This window comes from Scylla paramamosain, unplaced genomic scaffold, assembly GCF_035594125.1.
Source record: "Scylla paramamosain isolate STU-SP2022 unplaced genomic scaffold, ASM3559412v1 Contig79, whole genome shotgun sequence".
NCBI classification, from domain to species: domain Eukaryota; kingdom Metazoa; phylum Arthropoda; class Malacostraca; order Decapoda; family Portunidae; genus Scylla; species Scylla paramamosain.
Window position 1 is genome coordinate 297,501 of NW_026973744.1, and position 15,844 is coordinate 313,344.

The window sequence follows — 15,844 nt, forward strand, 5'->3', positions numbered from 1 at the left end:
AAACATACTGTACTGGATGTTATTACTCGGGACAGTAGTTGGGAAATTGCCATGGGGGTCGCCCCCCTAAAAAGGCTTGCCACTGAGGTCCCCATTGCATGGGGACCTCAGTGGCAAGCCTTTTTAGGGGGGCTCGACCCCCATGGCAATTACCCGGAGTGGCAATCCATTTCAGGATGGAGACCCTGACTGTAAATAGAGTGTTGGGGGATGGGAGAGGGAGGGAGGGGGGGGAGGGAGGGGGGGGGGAGGGGGGGGGAGGGGGATCCCACCCCCACCCCAGGAGCGACTCTGATGGCATGCCATATTGTGAGTGTGGGGTTGATCAAGTTGCAATGGGGAAACCTGACAGCAATTTTCCGTAGACTTCAGTGGCAGTCCATGTCAGGATGGAGACCCAGGCTTGGGAAAGGGAGGATGGCGATTCACGACGGCAACACCAAGGGGTGGGGGGGGAGGGAGGGGGGAGGGACGGTGACGGCGACACTGACGGAGAGGTGGGGGGCGTGCGTCCTTATCCTTCGGCGACGATGGAATGACTAAATGAATCAATGATGGTGGGTGGAAAATAATTGAGTGAAAGGAGGGGGGGAGGGTGTGGACTGGCGGCCAGACGTGGAAGTCGCCACACACACGCGTGGCTAGGGGACTGTGACGGCAATGCCGTGTAGGTCGCCCTTTCACGTCCCCCCCCACCCCCAACCCACCCACCCAGGGGCGACTCTGACGGCAAGCCATATTGCGATGGTGATCCTGATAGCAATTTTCCATAGATCCATGCTTGGGAAGGGGGGGGTGATTCACGACGGCAAACACCAAGGGGGGGGAGGGAGGGGGGAGGGACGGTGACGGCGACACTGACGGAGAGGTGAGGGGGCGTGCGTCCTTATGCTTCGGCGACGATGGAATGACTAATGAATCAATGATGGTGGGCGGAAAATAATTGAGTGAAAAGGGGGTGGAGGGGGGGAGGAGAGGTGATGGGGGGGCTGGCGGGCAGACGTGGCAGCCGCCCGCCACACACGCGTGATTAGGGGGACTCTGACGGCGCCTGCCATAGAAGTCGCCCTTTCCCTTTCATTCACGGAATCCTGGAGGGTGGGATGACCGAGTGTTGCCATCACGCGTTCCCTCCGACATCTCAATACATCCCCTATGGTCAAGGTCGTCGCGACTGCCGCACGAGATCCCGTTACCTGTCCATCCTTTTTACCTGGAGAAAGCGTCTGTGACGGCCAGGGCGGAGCGGCGGCCTCTTCCACTTTCACCGACCACCAGCGGCATGGCTGACGTAATACTTATGTCGGATGGCGGTCTTATTACTATCATTATTATTATTATTATTATTATTATTATTATTATTATTATTATTACTATTATTATTATTATTATAGCCGACACGTGCTCCCTCCGATATCTCAGTACATTCCCCTATGGTCAAGGTCGTCGCGACTATCCACGCCGTACCGCCATAATCTCCAGTCTGCCGACGTATATATGTCATGAAAAGGTAAAGTTTAAAGTCAGTCTGTTAGTTGACAGGGTTTAAAAAACATGTCATTGAGAGATAGTGACGATATATACGTATACCTATCTTCTCTTGCAGGTGGTAGGTCATTTCCCAACAACACAACAACAGAATTTGAAAACAGAATCTTACCCATTCATTTAGACACCGGCAGGGATTATGAAGTCGGCCTGTGTAATATTTTATTCCCTAAATATTTCTACTGCATTGCGGAAGGGGATCCAAATTCCAGTATATCGTTCTATGGTCGGGTTAAGCAGTCAGACTTTGATATGTATGAATATAATATGTATACCTATCTACCGGAAAGGAATATCATCTCCAATTTTACCGATAAGAACATACCGGCCATAACTAAGGCAATTAATGGACAGATAGTGAGAGAACTTCAAGCAATCTTGAATGACTCCTTTAAGATCTATTTCCCTTACTCGGATATCATTTATTATGACCGCGACTTGGAGCGGGTCGTTGTGAATAACGCGATTGTCCCTCCTAATGACGATCGTATTTACAGTGATATAAGTATAAAATTTGCATCGCATATAGCTCACATTCTGGGTTTCAATCCAAATTTTCGCTACACCGTCTACTTTCAAAGATCTGGCGACGGCATTTCATCTTCCGACGCCAGCGAAGCTTCCTCCTCATCACCCATAAAATTATTCGCTCAATACGTACCGCGAGCTGATGCAGGGACGGATTATATGTACGTTTATACCGACATCATTTCCCCCTCGCGATTTGGCAGCCAACTAGTTAATATATTAGACGTCATACCACTCCCCGGCGACAGCACCAGTAAAGGTGCGAATTCAATTACGTATAAACCACTTTCTGCATCAACTATAGAGAGTGTGGCCATCAAAATTGCTAATCAAAGAGGCAAACCTATTCAGTTTGAAGATGGGGAAAACAGTGTTACTTGCGTGTTACATATAAGACCACGTTAACTTTGCGTCTCGGACGTAAAATTTTGAAGAGAATCGATCAAGGTGGGATAATGGGTGGAGTGGAGGATAATGAAACAGGCAGGTGTTGCCTACTTCCGAGTCAAGGCACGCGCCTCGCGACCATCTGCGCGGGAAGCTTCAGTGTTTCCCCGCGCGGCATGGCGGCCGGGACAAAGTGTTGACAATGTTATAGAAAAAAAAAAAGAAAAGAAAATGGGTGTTCACTGTGGAACAGCAGAGGCGCGGATTTTATGTGAAGTGTGTGGGAGATGGCGCACTAATCCATCCTGCCCCTCATGTGTGGAAGACCAGTGTGATTTATGCGAGCGGTGTGGACTTCTGTTTCCACATCCACCGCCAGAACACACCTGCGAAGTTGGCAATCCTGCTTCTTCTGGTAAGCATTATTACTTATTTTGGCGGGAATGTATAATAATAAAGATGAAATGACTGTCAATCTTTACAAGTTTGAGCTCTGAGCACATCTTCCTGTACAGGCTCACACTCGATTGAGGTTGAGCAGAACGCCGGCGTAGAAGGCCCACGTCGGCGGACGTCACAAGGCGACATCCCACGCGGAGGCGGGGGAAGAGGTGAGAAAAAAAAAAATACTACAAATAATAAAGCAATAAATACGGTGCCACCGCCACTACTAATATTCTTTTTTTTTAAGACTCGCCACGGCCGGGACCGAGTGGATTATCGGGGAACGTATTCAATTCTTCCGAGACTTCAAGTCCTTCACTACCTACACAAGGTAAATATCAATTCAATAATAATAATAATAATAATAATAATAATAATAATAATAATAATAATAAACTGTCGCTGCTACTTCTATTTTTTCTTCCCAGACACGCCACAAGCGGAGGCGGACCACGATGAGCGCAGCATGGCAGGAGAGTCGGCGGATGCAGACCTTGACGAGCGCGGGATGCCGGAAGAGCCGCGGTTAATTGACTCGAGGGAAAATTTTATGAGGAGCTTCACCAGACATCAATATGACATACCTGATCATGTAAGCAGAGATCCACTCGGTCTACTTACCGAATACAGGGAGTTCTTTATACGGGAAATTAGATCATATTTCACGTCACACAGCTCGCCATTCCCCCCCACCCTGAAAATATTTTCACACATTTCTCTGTTACTAGTGAAATTCTCTACCTTAGGCGAGGATGAACATCGAGTCATTCATATTGCTTTTAGAGCACGACTGATCACCTATCAAGATGTGCCTGACCTTGTTGATTTATGGATCCATCAGCTGAACAGTCGGCTGGAAAGCCTTACCAGCGAGACTGAAGGATCTGGTTTTATCATTTCAAGAGTACAGAATTTTTTCATCAACTATTGCTTGCATGTCGCATGTAGTGGCATAGGAGATTATGTTGCTTATCCTAGAGGCGTGCGAGGAGGGAATGAAATTTTCAATCCTGATGGCCGACATTCATCCTGTGTTATTCAGTGTTTGGCGGCTTTCAGACTTCATGCTCGAGGTGTACCTTGGAAAAGAATTCCAAAAATATTACGGAGACGGCATGGCGGAGAGAAATACGTCACGCGCGGAAAAGTAGGCAGTCCAGTGACTTGGGAGAACTTGAGTCAGTTAGAAAGGTTAAATTGTCTGTCTCTGGACGTTTATACACTGACAAAAAGCGGTGAGATATACTATTTAACATTATCAAGAAAAGGCTCGCGGAAGTATAAAACTGTAGTCTCACTCCTTTTACTAGGTGGAAAACATATGACGCTCATTAAAGACGTGGAGAAGCTGCACCGGAAATTGACGAGAAGCAGTCCCACCCCAGAGGGTCATCAGTTTTGCAAAGTATGTTTCAGCTCAGTTCCCAAGTCTGTCAGTTTGAGCGATCACGAGTGTCACTGCGACTTCACTCAAACTCTTCTCTTTCCAGGTGACGGTGAAAAAGTAAAATTTAAAAATTTTGCCTACACCTATCAGCCTGCATACTTAGCATTTTTTGATTTTGAAACTATGATAAAACCTAAGGAGAATAGGAGTGTGATAGCTGAACATGACCCAATTGGATACTCGTATCTCATCATCAATAGGCATGGAGATGTCGTGGAAAAGAGAAGTTATTTCGGTGAAGATCCCGTGAATAATTTCATTGATAGCCTATCCAATGCTTGGGGAATCATCAAGGAAAGTGTAGTTAGCTATCCAATTAGCATGTCTGCGGAGGATGAAGCCCACTTCAAACGTCAGCGTCACTGCGAACTCTGCCATCAACCCTTTAATGTGAAAACCCCACCTCATAAACATCACGACCACTCATTACCACAAAATAATTACAAGGGGGCTTTGTGCGCGCGATGCAACCTCCAGTGTCGTGACATGAGGAAATATCTCATCACTCTGGCACATAATATGAGCTTTGACGTCTCCTTAATCATAAAAGACCTTCACTTGCCAGAGTCGCACGTGGACATCCTTGCCAAGTCAGAATCGCATTTATTGAAAGTAAGGATTAAGGAATTGCAGTTTCAGGACACGCTTTCCATTATGAATGCTGGCCTCGGTCATCTCGCTCAGAGTCACGTGCAGGCGGGCTATAGCACGCGTTACGCCCAGGAAATGGTGAATTACCTCCCCGAGGATGTAAGGCGTGTAATTTGCACTCAAAAACAGTTTCTTTGTTATGAGTACATCACCGACCTTGGCCGCTTAGAAGATCGACAATTGCCACCTCGTGAGGCATTTTATGACACGCTCAAGGGGAAGGCTCTGCCACCTGGAGAATATGAACACGCTCAAAGCGTGTGGAGTATGACATCCTGCCGCACTTTAGGCGATTACATAAGACTGTATTGTGAGATTGATGTGGGATTATTAGCCGACACATATCTCAAATATAGATCATACCTGCATGAATTTTATGGGCTGGACGTGTCACATTACGTGTCACTGTCTTCTTATGCTTATGACGCTTTTTTAAAGTCGACAGGCGTTCAACTTGATCCACCTTACGACCCTAACATGTATCACCTGATCAAAAGAAATGTACGAGGAGGCTTTGTAACTTGCGTCAGGCCACACCTGCAGTCAAACCACGAACCCGACGGTGGACCCGGCACCTATGTGTTCTATCTGGACTATAATTCATTATATGCAAGCGTTATGTGTTCCCCCCTGCCTATGGGTGACATCAAAAAGCTTTCTCAGTCAGAGATGGATGATTTTTTTGAAGTTGGCATCCAGAATCATGCGACAGATGGCGACGTCGGTTACTGGCTGCATTTAGACAGCTGTGACGTTTCCCCCGACGTAGCTCGGATCACGGACGAGTTCCCTCTGTGCCTCGCACACATGACTATTACAGAAGATGACATCTCACCGTACAGTAAAAGACTGTTAGAAGCTGAGGGTCGTAAGCTGGGGAGGAAAAATCGTAAACTCGTGGCCAGTCATAAGGGACTGAAAGATCATCTCATCAGTCTGGAATTGCTGCAACTTTTACTCTCACTTGGACTGGAAATACAATGTGTTCATGCTATATATAGGTTCAGACAGGCTCCATACCTGAAACCTTTCATAGAAAGGAACGTCGCTCAGCGTAAAAATGAGACGTGCGCCATTAAAAATCGCATTTGCAAACTGATGTCAAACGCAGTTTATGGTAGATCCATGTTATCTGAAGTGAAGTATGGCCTCCAGCAGAAATTAGTGACAAAAAGAAAGTCTTTCCTGAAGTATGCAAGAAATCCATCCTTTAAAAGGGTCCACCAATTAGGCGAGGACCGAGTCATATGTGTCAACAGTAAGAACACGATTAAAATCAGGCAGCCAAATTACTTGGGATACCATATTTTAGAAGTGGCAAAGAAGTACATGTACAACTTTTGGTATCGTGTCATCAAAGCTAATTATGGGGAGAGAGCTAAATTAGCTTATGAAGATACTGACAGTTTTATTTTCAGTCTGCACATACCTACAAACTTAAATGATGAACTGAAACATGGACCCATGGCAAATTTTCTCGACACCAGTAACTTTGCTTCAGATCACCCGTGTTTTAATGGGGAGCGGAAGGGTCAACTAGGCTTGTTGAAATCTGAAACCGGATCCACGCTCATCAAAGAGGCGATTATATTAAAGCCAAAGATGTATTCGCTGCTGTTGGAAGATGACAAGCAAGTATCTCGAGGTAAAGGCATTCCAACTCACCTTCAGCAAAATATATTGCATCAGCAGTATAGGGAAACACTTAATAATGTCGCATGTGGGATGGTGGATTGCTATAATATCAGGAATGTGAAAGGACAAATTTGTACCACTCGTATGCGAAAGCGAACGTTGTCACATTTTGACGACAAGCGCTTTCACGTCGATGGCTATACCTCAAGGGCGTATTATCACCCCGACAATGATCCGCGGGAAAGAGATGTGGAGAATGAGATGGAAGAGGAGGTGGTGGTGGATGTGGGGGAGGTGGAGGTGGATGAGGAAGAGGAGGAGGAGGAGGAGGAGGAGGAGGAGGAGGAGGAAGAGGGGGAGGAAGAGGGGGAGGATGGGGTAATGAGTGGTCTGTGGCGTGATCGGGAGAGACTTTCCGCGGCATTATTCACATCATGATTAAGGGGTAGAGAAAGAGAGGACGCAGCTGCTAGCAGACACCCTTCATGTAATGTAAAAAAACATTTGCTCTGACCACGTAGGCTAAGGAAGAGGGGGAGGTGGAGGATGGGTTGTGTCGTGATCGGGAGTGGCCTTCCATGACATTATTCACGTCATAATTAAGGGGTGGAGAGAGACCGCGGCCGCCAGCAGCTGCCATTCATGTAATGTAAGAACATTTGTTTTGAGTATGGAGTTAAGGAGAGGAATGAGGAGATTGTTCATGTACTGTAAGGACATTTGTACTGCCCACGTGGGGATAAGGAGGATGAGGAGGAGGAGGTAATGTAAGAACATTTGTACTTAGGTTAAGGAGAGGGGGGAGAAGGGGGGAGGTTGAGGAAGAGGTGTGGGTCGGGGAAGATCCACGTCATAATTAGAAGGCAGGGATGAGGATGCAGCTGGGAGGTTAGTTATGCTGTTACCTACATGACCATGTAAATAAAGGTTAAGTAATAAATACTGTAAACATATCGTAGCGTCTTTTAGTAACCCTCTGAACTTAACATGGACAAGACATTTAGCGAAGAGATGCTGAATCTCTTCAGATATCCTGCACGCATAATTATTGCAGGTTATACAAATTCCGGCAAAACACACCTCTGCAATAAAATTATAGAGAAATATCAGCATGGATTTAACAGAATTATCATTTGTGGCGTCTCATCGCATTCGCTGCAGCAGAATTCCCCTTTTCAAGATAAGGTCGAAGTGCATGAGAAAATTATTGATCCCGTGATGGATGATAACAGTCCATACGCCGACCCGCAAACGCACACACTCCTGATATTAGATGACAATTTCCTCACGGCTGGCAATTCTCAAACGATAGCAGAGGCTTTCACCAAAGGGAGACATAAAAATTTGTCAGTTATAATGATAGCACAGAATGTCTTTTTCCCCGGAAAGTATGCTAGAACGATAACTTTAAATGCCTCACATTACATTCTTATGAAAAACAGAGATATATATCAAATTGAATGTCTGGGCAGGCAACTTTATGGAAGGGAGCGCGCCAAACACTTTGTGGAAATTTATAAAAATGTCGTGCTTAGACGAGATCACGGTTATTTGTTGTGTGATTTATCCCCGAACGCACCCGAAGAAATTCAACTGCGCACGAATATTGTGGATGAGTCACCCTGTGAGAAAGTCTATCTGCTATGAACGCCGTTTTGGACGAACTTTACCGGGATATGACGAATCCTGCGGCTTTAGGAGGTGTGCAAGCACTCTACAGAGAGGGGAAGAAAAGGGATAAGAATCTAACACTCCGCGATGTGAGGGCATTTCTGCAGGGCAACCGCACTTATACGCTTCACAAGCCGACACTGAAACGTTTTCCGCGACGAAAAATTCTCGCTCCTAAACCGTCCGTCATTTTAACTTGCGATTTGGCTGATTTTGCGAGGCTGCACAGACACAATGGCGGCGTCCGATACATCATGTTTTGCCTGGACGTTTTCAGCAGATACTTGAAAGTGGCAACGCTGACAAGTAAATCCGGACACAGTAGCCTGCAAGCGCTGAAAAAAGTTCTAGAGTCGGGGAGTTTTACAGGCGTGTCGCGTCTTTTTACCGATCAGGGATCCGAATTTTATAATCAAGCAGTGAAAAAATATCTAACTTTGAAAGGTATTACCTTGTATTCCAATTACTCGCGTGAAACAAAGGCGAGTTTGGCAGAAAGGGTCATCCGAACCATAAAGACAAAAATATATAAATATCTCACGCAGAACAACACACTGACGTATATTAACGTCTTGCCCACCCTAATAAATACGTACAATCACACCCCACACCGCGGTTTGGGCGGCAACCAAACGCCGGCTCAGGTTCACCACCTCCGCGAGCTGTCACAAGTCAGGAAGCAATTTAAACGAATGTATTTAAATCGGCCAAGGGGAAAGAAAGTTGTCAGTCATAAATTAGACGTGGGAGACATTGTACGCTTGCAACGTGCTTCCCGAACGCAATTTAAATTCAATAAGGGTTATACCGTCAACAATACCGAGGAGCTTTTTAAGATAAGTCGTGTGGATTACTCACATAAAATCCCTATTTATTTCATAAGGGATTTGGCGGGGGAGGACGTGACCGGCGCTTTCTACAGGGAAGAATTAATCAAGTCCTCTCTTCCCTCACATTACCAGGTCGATATATTACGATCGAAGGTCGAGCGAGGTAAGAGAAAGTACTTCGTCCACTGGCGTGGGTACCCAGATAAATTTGACAGCTGGATAGATGCGGACGACTTAGTATAAGATATGGATGAGGAAAAACCATTGATATTGAAGTACAAGGATTTGGTTTTTCTCCTCTCGCACGTCACCCCTAAATTGCGGAAGCAGGTCTTGCAAAGTTTGAATAAGCGCGAAGTCAATTGCATCTCGGAAATATTCGCCAACTTTTTGAAGAGACGCCTGACGGACGACGATACCATCATTAACCGCCTGAAAAAATTCAAGAGTGATATTCGCCCTGTAGCCTTGAAGAAGACGCCCGTGTACAAGAAGAAAGCGATTCTAATCTCCAAACGAGGTGGTAACATATTGGCCGCGTTACTCCCGATAGCCGTGTCGGCAATAACAAGTTTACTACAGAGATGAAAGAATATTGTTTAGTTCCCGTCTCAGTTGCCGAGAGGTGTAAGTTTAAACCGACCGACAGCACAACTCAGCACCGATTCACGTCAAAACAAGTCAAGAAAAAAAAAAAAACTTCACTTCCGCTACCGGCCGCCGCCCTCCCCGACGCCGCCAGCGTGACGCCACCACCACGCGCACCTGTCAATCCACCCTTGGATGATTTGATTCGAGTTGCCGTTCCTCCTTCCTTTAGAGAATATGGTTTATCTCTCTTGAAATTATTGGAGGGTAAACCTGGGATTTCATGGGATGAGCGCGGTAACTTACTTCCACCATTTTCTGGCATAAGCGTGTTTGATCTCATACGAGTACTCGGTCACGAAAAGGGGGCCGCGAAAAGACTTTCACCCGATAAGCGTCCATTATTATCACTGCTACTTCGCATGGCGCAACTCCCCGCGGATGCCATCAGAAATACGACTCAACGAAGTAAACTGATAGGTGGCGGGGTCGGTGACATCTGGGAAGCATATTAAATGAGAAAGCTCCCCATCTTACTCTGTAAACGAGTAAGTACATCAATAATACATGAGAGCACGTGTTAGGCGCGTCAGGGGTGCAGGCCCACGGATGGATAATTGATGAGGGTTATGGTCAAAAAAAGGTTCACCCCCCCCCTAACCCACATCCCCTAATAAATAATACGTTCCCCGCCCTCCATCCCTTCCCACCAACAAAGGAAAAAAAAATAACACCTGCGTCAATTTGAATGAATAAATTCTACTACGCAGAAGGTGTAATATCGACCAATACGTGTGAATAAAGGTCTGCGATGACACATTTCCCCCTCACTCCCCTCACAGAGGGTTCAACGTGTGGATCAGCCCTCCAATTACTCGTCAAGATGAAGGTGGTCGAGGGCAAGCTGACCGATGGCATCTTCCGCGACCGCCGCTGTTATATCATTTATTCAGTAAATGCCGTCTCCACCGAACCGAGTGGGATTGCGCGGGATCTCAAAACGATTTACCCATACGAGAATACACATGCAGCTAGAAAGAGACTCTACTCGCTTCATCGGGCCACGGCAGACACGAGAGATGACCCAGGACGTATCATTATCCACGCGCCTCCCACAGGAAGCGTAAATCTCCCTCACCTGGTGGCCTGCGTGACTCAGTATGGTTGGGGCGAGGCCGTCGAGGGAAACGAGAAGGCGCGACAGGCAATCGCGACGTCGAAGGATTTGCCTTACGTGGAAGGACTCAAGATGGATACAAGCGTGAATCGACGTCAACACTTCCAGAATTGCCTGAAAAAGATTGCCCTGCTAGCCATGGCGAACGCTGAAGTAGAGCAAATTATTATCCCGGAAGGACTGGGATGTAGAGGTCGCTGCCAGGATGAGTGGAAGAATAATTACCTGCCTATGGTGGAAGGGCTGGCGCAGCGACTTCAACCTTTTGGAGTTGAAACTATTCTGGTGAGGAAGTCTGAATAACTATATCATGTAAATTTTAAAATAAAGTTGATGTGTGTTTGACAAATCGAGTATAAATGTATTCCTTAATTGGGGTGACCGTTATTATTTATTTTGATCATGGCGGGAGCAGCATATCAGACAGAAATAAATAGCCGGTGATTATGCTCGACGTCTTATTCATGACGTGACAACCATCATGACGAGAGCGTTCACACCTCCCACTCGAGCGGAATACGACTTGCTTTTTACGCAAAGCAAAGGTGGAGGTTTAGACGACATCCGGGTTTTTATTCCACCCCATTCAAGAAGAGGTGGCGGTCTATTTTCCGTTTTGAGTGGCTTTGCTAAAAGAGCAATTCCCTTTCTCATGCGCACTGTAGCACCCGAAGCGCTCCAAATGGGAAAAGGTTTATTAACAGATGTTTTAGAAGGGAAGCGACTTCGCGAATCATTAAGAAATAGAGGTGTTGCAGCCGTGAAGGGTGTGGGGGAAAGGATAGTTCGAGGCGGACGAGTAATGAAAAAGAGGAAAGTTGGAGTCGGAAAAAAAAAAAAAAAGAGAAAACCACCAACCAGGCAACTGAAAAGAAAGACTTGCTATAAAGCAGATATCTTCAATATTTAGCTTAGTCGCAAAGATGACTCATTACGGTCCGGATGTGCAGGGTGGAGCGACCTCCACCCCCCTGAGCAATTATCTGACGGCCGTGAGTGAGAACTTTCCGCGGGTGAATCGCTTGCATACCATCGAATCGTCAGTCGCTGCGAGGGGAAAGTTGGACGTATTACCCGTTAATTTAGACGCAAATGCTAATAATCATGCGGGGATCAACGATCCTTACATTGAATTTAGACTGCCTGGTATTCCAGGGCAATTTTTGGATCTATCAACGCTGTCTCTAGAATTGCGAGTTAGCGCGACGAAGGCAGACGGCGCGCCACTAGACGATGACGATCACGTCGTTTTTAGTAATGGTTTGAATAATACGATGTTTAAGTCATGCGCTTGTTATTTTAACGAACAGCTTGTGGAGTCATCCTCTTTGTTCAACTATCACGCCTTCATTAAAATGATTACAACAATCCCTCAGGATAAAATTGACTCTATCGGTCGCGTCGCCTTCTACCACCGCGATTATGATGGATCAAAAGGCATAATCAATAAATTTGATGAAGACTATTTCACGGGAGGGAATAAAGACGAGAAACAAATGATGAAAGATTGTAAAACGCACGGCATTTCGATGACTGCGCCTTTGTTTTCGGATATATCAAGTCTGGACGCTTATCTGCTTGACTCTGTTGATGTGAGAATTCGATTAGAATTGGCTAACAAAACATGGATTCTTAATTCACACCAAGATGCCAGCAGTTTCAAATTTAAGCTCGAGATGGCTAAGTTATGGGTTGACCGCGTCACGCCACATCCGCCCGCCTTAGAATCGTTAAATAACTCCTTGACTCGAAATCCAATGCAATACACTTTTAATAGAACGCTCAATAAAACGTATGTGTTAGCCGCCAATCAAACGTCTTTGATTGCCGAATTACCTTTCGCGCAAATCATACCTCAAAATTTGACCATGGCAATAGTTGATATGGACAGCTTACAAGGCGTAATTGATAAGAATGGTTTATATTTTCAACACGCCGATCTGTCACATGTACATATCACCGTGAACGGGGCGACCATTTATAACGTTCGCAGCTCTTTCCCGCATCACGCGTCAAAATTGTTTTACACGACCCTTGAGTCACTAGGATTGGACACGCGTAATTCCCTAACATTTGATGCATTTAATAAAGGTCGGACAGTATGTTTCTTTAACTTTGTGACGGAGGACGTGCACAATGCCATCCCTCTGGATAAATCAGGAAATCTAAGAATTAATCTGTCGTTTGCCAAGGGACGTAATCACAACCGCGTCATAATGTTTTTCGCCGACACTACTGGCGTCATAGAAATTGATCATTATCGTCACGTTCGCTGCATTGTCCGCGCATAAGCCGTCATGAATGCACGTGAAATACAGGCCGGTCTAGCAGGCATCTTGGGCGATCGAGTTTATTTTTTAGGCTGTCACGATCATCGCCATGTGACAGATCTGATAAATCTTGCCAGAAAACAGGTGAAGCCATGCGTTTTCATTCTAAATACATTGAGTGACTCAAAGACCATGGGCCACTGGATTACTGTTTATCTTAATTTTCAAAGTCAGACCATAGGCTATTACGATAGCTATAACTTGCATCCCAAATACAATTCCGCTGTCTTACATCATTTTATGCAAACTTGTCCACATATGAAAATTAGCACATTAAATTATCGACTTCAGGGGTTGAATTCCCTCGTGTGTGGCATTTATTGCATGTTCTTTTGCCTTCTACTGAGTTGGCATACATTAAAACGTGCAATGTGCATTATTCACGCCACCTTCAAAAAGCATCAATATCTATATAATGACAAAAAAATTACTCGTATGGCATACGTAATATTTCGTAATATGCCGCATTGCATGCCTACGTTTTGCCCAGCCGGCAGCCAGGCGAGATGTCGTAACATCTGTAAAGCGGTAATAAGGTAGATTGGGGGGTGGGGTGGGGGTGGGAAAGGGGGTCAATATGGGGTAATTGCTGACGGATAAGCGTCACTTCGCCATCACCTCTCAACCCAGTCGGACGTCGAAGCCTCATCTCCAAGAATGGAGCAAGCTAACAAACATTTCATCTTGAGAACTGCGGGTGAGTACGCCATTACCTTGCACGGCATCTGACATCTTCACCATTGTAAATTACATTAACGTTCTTTGCCAATGAATAAGAAGAGGGAGAGTGGGAGGGGAAATAAAAACTTTTCCATTGTTCTCATCGTTTTTTTTTTTTTTTTGTCTGTTACAGAACGCATCTCTTTCCGCTTTGATATCTATCTGGGCGATGCTGGGGGTAAGCGAAGCCGTGCTGACCATGAGGATGTCAATGTGGAGAAAATGTCAGAACCTGCAAAGAAGAAATTGATCTTTAGTGATGACGACATGTCGCCACTGCCGGCCAGCCCACCTCCTGACGCTCCATCAGGACAGGAGTCGCAACAGCAGCAGCCGACATCGCAGTCGATTCCGCCACCTCAGGAGTCGCTGATGCCACCTCCGACCGAAGCACAGCCGCAACGGTCAGATGAGTCGACAGTAGGCGGCAAAGAGGGTCAGGAGGTGAAGAAGAAGTCGCAGGAAAACAGAAAAAAAAAAAATATTCCCCCTAACACGCCAGAGGACGACAGCACACCAAAACTCCCCGTTGCTCCAGCCGCCCCTCGTAAGAAGCTGGTTCCTAGAGTTATTAAAACTACGCCCGTCATTGACAGCGATGACGATGATCTCTTCGCCTTCAATTCGCAAATGTTTTGAATGAAAGAGATGTATTTGCCCTAATAAGCAATGAGCTGTATTTGTCCTAATAAAAATAAAATGTTCCATCGACTCTGCATAACCTTTCTAATAATAATAATAATAATAATAATAATATTAATAATAATAATAATAATAATGATAGTAATAAGACCGCCATCCGACATAAGTATTACGTCAGCCATGCCGCTGGCGGTCGGTGAAAGTGGAAGAGGCCGCCGCTCCGCCCTGGCCGTCACAGACGCTTTCTCCAGGTAAAAAGGATGGACAGGTAACGGAACCTCGTGAGGCTGTCGCGACGACCTTGACCATAGGGGATGTATTGAGATGTCGGAGGGAACGCGTGATGGCAACACTCAGTCACCCCACCCTCCAGGATTCCGTGAATGAAAGGGAAAGGGCGACTTCTATGGCATGCGCCGTCAGAGTCCCCCTAATCACGCGTGTGTGGCGGGCGGCTGCCACGTCTGGCCGCCAGTCCCCCCCCCCCACCCCCACCTCCCCTCCCCCCTCCACCCCCTTTTCACTCAATTATTTTCCACCCACCATCATTGATTCATTTAGTCATTCCATCGTCGCCGAAGGATAAGGACGCACGCCTCCCCCCACCTCTCCGTCAGTGTCGCCGTCACCGTCCCGCTTCCCCCCCCTTCCCCCTCCCCCCCCCCTTGGTGTTTGCCGTCGTGAATCACCCCCCTCTTCCCAAGCATGGGTCTATGGAAAATTGCTATCAGGATCACCATCGCAATATGGCTTGCCGTCAGAGTCGCCCCTGGGTGGGTGGGTTGGGGGTGGGGGGGGACGTGAAAGGGCGACCTACACGGCATTGCCGTCACAGTCCCCTAGCCACGCGTGTGTGTGGCGACTTCCACGTCTGGCCGCCAGTCCACACCCTCCCCCCTCCTTTCACTCAATTATTTTCCACCCACCATCATTGATTCATTTAGTCATTCCATCGTCGCCGAAGGATAAGGACGCACGCCCCCCCACCTCTCCGTCAGTGTCGCCGTCACCGTCCCTCCCCCCTCCCTCCCCCCCCCACCCCTTGGTGTTGCCGTCGTGAATCGCCATCCTCCCTTTCCCAAGCCTGGGTCTCCATCCTGTCATGGACTGCCACTGAAGTCTACGGAAAATTGCTGTCAGGTTTCCCCATTGCAACTTGATCAACCCCACACTCACAATATGGCATGCCATCAGAGTCGCTCCTGGGGTGGGGGTGGGATCCCCCTCCCCCCCCCTCCCCCTCCCC

At 46.7% G+C, this 15,844-nt stretch overlaps 1 protein-coding gene across 3 annotated transcripts; it reads left to right on the forward strand.

The window, feature by feature from the left end:
* Window positions 1–809: 809 nt before the first annotated feature.
* On the forward strand, window positions 810–14,749 carry LOC135098756 (uncharacterized). Of its 3 annotated transcripts, XM_064001152.1 has the most exons (5): window positions 810–2,878; window positions 2,979–3,074; window positions 3,155–3,238; window positions 3,336–3,499; window positions 14,090–14,749. In XM_064001152.1, the coding sequence occupies exons 1-5, from the start codon at window positions 2,551–2,553 to the stop codon at window positions 14,204–14,206; spliced, it is 789 nt and encodes a 262-aa protein (XP_063857222.1). In that variant the 5' UTR covers window positions 810–2,550; the 3' UTR covers window positions 14,207–14,749. The 3 variants fall into 3 exon arrangements, with proteins under 3 accessions (XP_063857222.1, XP_063857221.1, XP_063857223.1); XM_064001151.1 differs by lacking the exon at window positions 14,090–14,749 and having other exon boundaries at window positions 813–2,878; window positions 3,336–7,448; XM_064001153.1 differs by lacking the exons at window positions 810–2,878; window positions 2,979–3,074; window positions 3,155–3,238; window positions 3,336–3,499 and adding an exon at window positions 13,786–13,933 and having other exon boundaries at window positions 14,090–14,747.
* The last annotated feature ends 1,095 nt before the right edge of the window (window positions 14,750–15,844 follow it).

Excerpts from the sequence above, each read along its gene's own strand:
- LOC135098756 (XM_064001151.1), top strand. The coding sequence starts at position 2,551 with ATGAAACAGGCAGGTGTTGCCTACTTCCGAGTCAAGGCACGCGCCTCG. Across the intron at positions 2,879-2,978 it reads TGGCAATCCTGCTTCTTCTG|GCTCACACTCGATTGAGGTT; the intron begins GTAAGCATTATT and ends CTTCCTGTACAG. Across the intron at positions 3,075-3,154 it reads ACGCGGAGGCGGGGGAAGAG|ACTCGCCACGGCCGGGACCG; the intron begins GTGAGAAAAAAA and ends TTTTTTTTTAAG.